The 4,165-nt window shown below is 32.8% G+C and overlaps 1 protein-coding gene across 1 annotated transcript in view; it reads right to left on the bottom strand.

Annotated features, from left to right (window-relative positions):
• Positions 1 to 316, bottom strand: part of LOC108374346 (uncharacterized) — a 1,672-nt gene extending 1,356 nt beyond the window's left edge. Inside the window, exon 1 of the mRNA XM_017630335.1 lies at positions 15 to 316. Coding sequence (XP_017485824.1) covers positions 15 to 287 — 273 coding nt within the window. The 5' untranslated portion in view covers positions 288 to 316. The remainder of the gene's footprint in view (positions 1 to 14) is intronic.
• Positions 317 to 4,165: the final 3,849 nt, after the last annotated feature.

Genomic DNA, 4,165 nt, shown 5'->3' with positions numbered 1-4,165 from the left:
ATAGTAACTTGTTGGTAGCTGAAGTGAGCTTCTTGGACCTCATTCTGATTGATCAACCGATAGTTTTCTGCAAAATCGATTTGCAAAATTAATTCATCATCACGTAAATTGTTCTTTTTTTCCTTGAAATATTTTTCCTGGTCGCGCTTTATAAAATAATGAAGTTTAAAAGCTGGCAGCTGAATTTCCAGTTCATGTAACAAATCTGATAATGGCGCTATAGTATAGCTTAATATTAAGCGATCATTAACTTTTCTCCAATAGCTCCAATTAACATTTTCTTCCATTTTGGTTAAAAAATATATAGGCACCAAATTATATTTTATATGCATAATTTCGATATTTTCTCATATGCATTATTTCGGTTTTTATTTATGCATTATTTCAGTTTTCTAACGAAAGTGTGCATATGGATAATTTCGTTTTTTTCTAATATCAATTATTTACTTCTACTTAGTAAGGGTTTTAATCCCTAAGCGCGGCCGAAGGCCGCCTACGCAGAAAGAAGTTCTGCGCAAAAATACTTCCGGTCCCCTTTTCCGGCAACAAAGAAAGGAGAGATCTTCTTAGTAAGGGTTATAATCCCTAATCGCGGCCGAAGGCCGCCTACGCAGAAAGAAGTTCGTTTTCATTTATGCACTATTTCGGTTTTGAGTCGAAACTGTGCATGGATGCATTACTCTTTTTCTCATATGGGCATTCCCATGGTGGCGCACGTGACAGTCGTACGATTTCAATGTGATACAAAAAAGGAATACCATTTGTTTTCTTTAACTTTTTTGAGCCATTGTATAGCACGTAATTAGCTCTATATTTAACCGAAAAATTAAATCAATCGAACTGCTTGGTCCTGAAATATAAGCATTTAAAGAGAGGTTCGTTACGTGACAAAAAATGGAAGTTGATTTTTTCTTTTCTTACAAAATCGCAAAACTCTGCGAATTGTGGAAGGCTATTTTGATGAAACTTATTTTGATATGATTTGGAGCAATTCTAGTTGTTTTTAGAGTTTTTTGAATTAATGCAAATTGTTTCAATTCTCTTTTACAACACCAAGTGTGAAACATAAATTTCCATCGTTATATTTTTGTTAATATTGCTTTTAAATGAATTTTCAACGCAAATAAAACATGTATTTTATGTAGAGTATACTTTATATTTTGACTTCAGCGCCAATTCAGGGTCAATTTATTAGAAATCTATGATTTATTATGTTTCAACCACATGCGCCAAATTCGAACCAAATCGGACCATAAATACAGTTTTTCGAAATATCTCGACCTTGGCACCACCTAGGAAGACCAATTTATGCAAACATGATTCTTCTTACATAGCCAGTATATATTTCAAAAAGCAGACAAATCGGCCGGTAAATACGTTAGATATAAAACTTTTATTTTTTTTGTCGTGGTGGACCTTCCGCTGGAAACACCCATATGCGATATTTCGGTTTTCAACCGAAACTGTGCATATATGCATCATTTCGGGTTTTTTCATATGCATTATTTCGGTTTTAAACCGAAACTGTGCATATATGCATTATTTCGGTTTTTTTTTCGTATGCATTATTTCGTATGCAAAGTTTCCATATGCACAATTTCAGGGTACCTGAAAAAATTACTACTTTCATACTTTTTCGCCTAAATAAGAAGGATGCTTTAGCGTTTTTTTTTTGGGGCGAGGGAAAAAAGTTACACTTAAAAAAACAGCTCCTTGCTTGTTAATTCACAAAGGCTCTAACCAAACAATTTTTTATTTTACAGGAGAAGCAAAAAAAAACACTATAAACAGAGTACCAAAAAGAGGTAGAGCTTTTTAAAAAGTGGCATTTAACTCCCTACGTTTTTGGTGCAAAAACTTTAAAATTTTGATTAAAGGTGTATTTTAATACATCCTACCAAAATCTGTAAACAAAACGCAGTTTCGAAAAAGTGTTGGTTAGGGCCTTTGCGAATTAAGATAACGATGTGTATAAAAGCAAACTTTTTGTAATGTTTTATTTATGTATCTATTTGGTTGTAAACATGCATTCATGCATACATACATATGTACACGCAAATAGTATAGATATGCATGTGAACTTTTTTTTTTTTTAAGCCAACCCTTGATCAGCTGTTTTCGAAGCAAACATTATTATGAAGCTCCATTATTAACCTTTATAAAAAAAAATTTACCGGAACAAAAATCTCCTACAATTCGCTTACTTTCGCATTTTTTCTCCCGGTTCTAAAAGCAACTTCCATTTTTGTCACGTGCGTAAGTCAACTTTGATTGACTGTAACTTGGGTACCCAGTGCTCAATCTTCCAATATTTATACTTTTTGGAAAAAACTCATCACATGCAATGAAGCGATCCTAAAAGATGTGACTTCTTTCCATTATATTTCTATTTTTACAACATTCAAACGCAAATAAACGTGTACAAATGTCGCGTGCATAACCATGGAAACACCCATATACATACTTTCGTTTAAAACCGAAATAATGCATATGGCAAAAGCATACATGCACCGTTTCGGTTGAAACCGAAATAACGTCTAAATGCACAGTTTCCATATGCGCAATTTCGGTGCCCCATTTTTTCATTGTTACTTTGGGCAGTTTTCAAATAGAGTGTTGATATTAGAGGCACTTGACATTGGCATCAAGTACAACATATTTGTGAAGTTTCAAGAGTGTAGCAATAGCAATATGCAGAATATATGTAGCAGCTATTTTGTTACTTTTGAAATTTTAAGATTTTTTTAATTCTAGTAATTGAATATGCTTCAAAATGCCAAAATTAAACGGCGAAAATATTATTCTTGCCAAAACGAACGAATCTATTGCAATAAAACTAGTGTGTCACCAAAAAAAAAAAATTTGCATTGAGTAAAAGGCGACTATTATTTGAGAAACTAAAATTCCATTTTTAAAGTTTTATTGGCACACTCGAAATTCATTCTAAAATTGTTATATACATGAAAGTAGTATATGCATATCGTCGTTTAAAGTACAAAACCGCGTATCGTCATTCTGCAAAACCGCGTAACTGACATTGGCTGCCAAAAATTGGATTTTCTTACCGAAGCTCTTGGCTCAAGCCTTATCCATTCGTCCTGAAATATACTAGCAAGAAGTGCGATTGATTTATAAATAAAAAGAGAACCGTTTTGAAATATGATTGATTTTACTCTCTAGAAAGTAATTTATGCAACGTCACATACACGGTTTTGCGTTATCTTGATACACGGTTTTGTATTTTAAACGACGATATGTATGCACATAAGGAATACTATGTAAAAATCTTCCACGTAAATATTTATTTACTTTTAATTTAAATTATAATTTGTTTTTATGTTATTATTTGTAAACATCGCCAAAGAAATGTTCAAGAAAAATTTATTGAGCCAAATTTTCTTAAGAAATTTGCTACGCTTTCTACTGTGGTTAGCTTAAAGTTGGTTTGTGAAGAGTACAAAATACCCAAATACAGAAATATGTATATGCTAGTTTCATTATTTCGGAAGGAAAAAGTGACACATCAGGCTGTAAAATATCAGATGTCAAAACTCCTTGGACACTACTATTCACACACACGAAATAATATTAATTTATATCTTGACCGTTTTTTTAAAAGGTCCGTACTTAGCTTTATACATTGAAATACGCAAAATAAGCATGATCGTTAAAATTAAGCTTGGAGACCCTGAATAAGCAAAATAAGCAATTCTAAGCAAAAACTTAAACTTTTCGGCCTTATTATAAGAGAAGTTGTAGGTTGTGGGCGTCCAAACTTTTTTCTTTGCCAACCATTTTTATACCCGAGCGCACTTGTGCACAAGGGTATATTAATTTTGTTCACATAACGGTTGTTTGTAACAGCCAAAACGAATCGAGATAGATATAGATAAATGATCAGGATGAAAAAGGAAATCGATTAAGCCATNTCAACGAAATTTGGTATGTAGGTTTCCCTTAATCCAAGGTAGGTTGGTATTGAAAATGGGCGAAATCGGACTTTAACCACGCCCACTTCCCATATAACGGTAATTTCCAGAAATACGAAAACTGCGATATTTTAGTAACTACTGAATATAATTCACTCAAACTTGATATTTACAATAATTTTCAGACGAATAAGAATATTATAAATTTTTGGAAAATGGGCGTAGCCACGCCCACT

This window comes from Rhagoletis zephyria, unplaced genomic scaffold (genome assembly GCF_001687245.7).
Source record: "Rhagoletis zephyria isolate East Lansing unplaced genomic scaffold, Rhagoletis_zephyria_1.1 Rzeph_scaffold_07619, whole genome shotgun sequence".
NCBI lineage: Eukaryota > Metazoa > Arthropoda > Insecta > Diptera > Tephritidae > Rhagoletis > Rhagoletis zephyria.
This window is presented reverse-complemented; position numbering and strand designations above follow the sequence as displayed.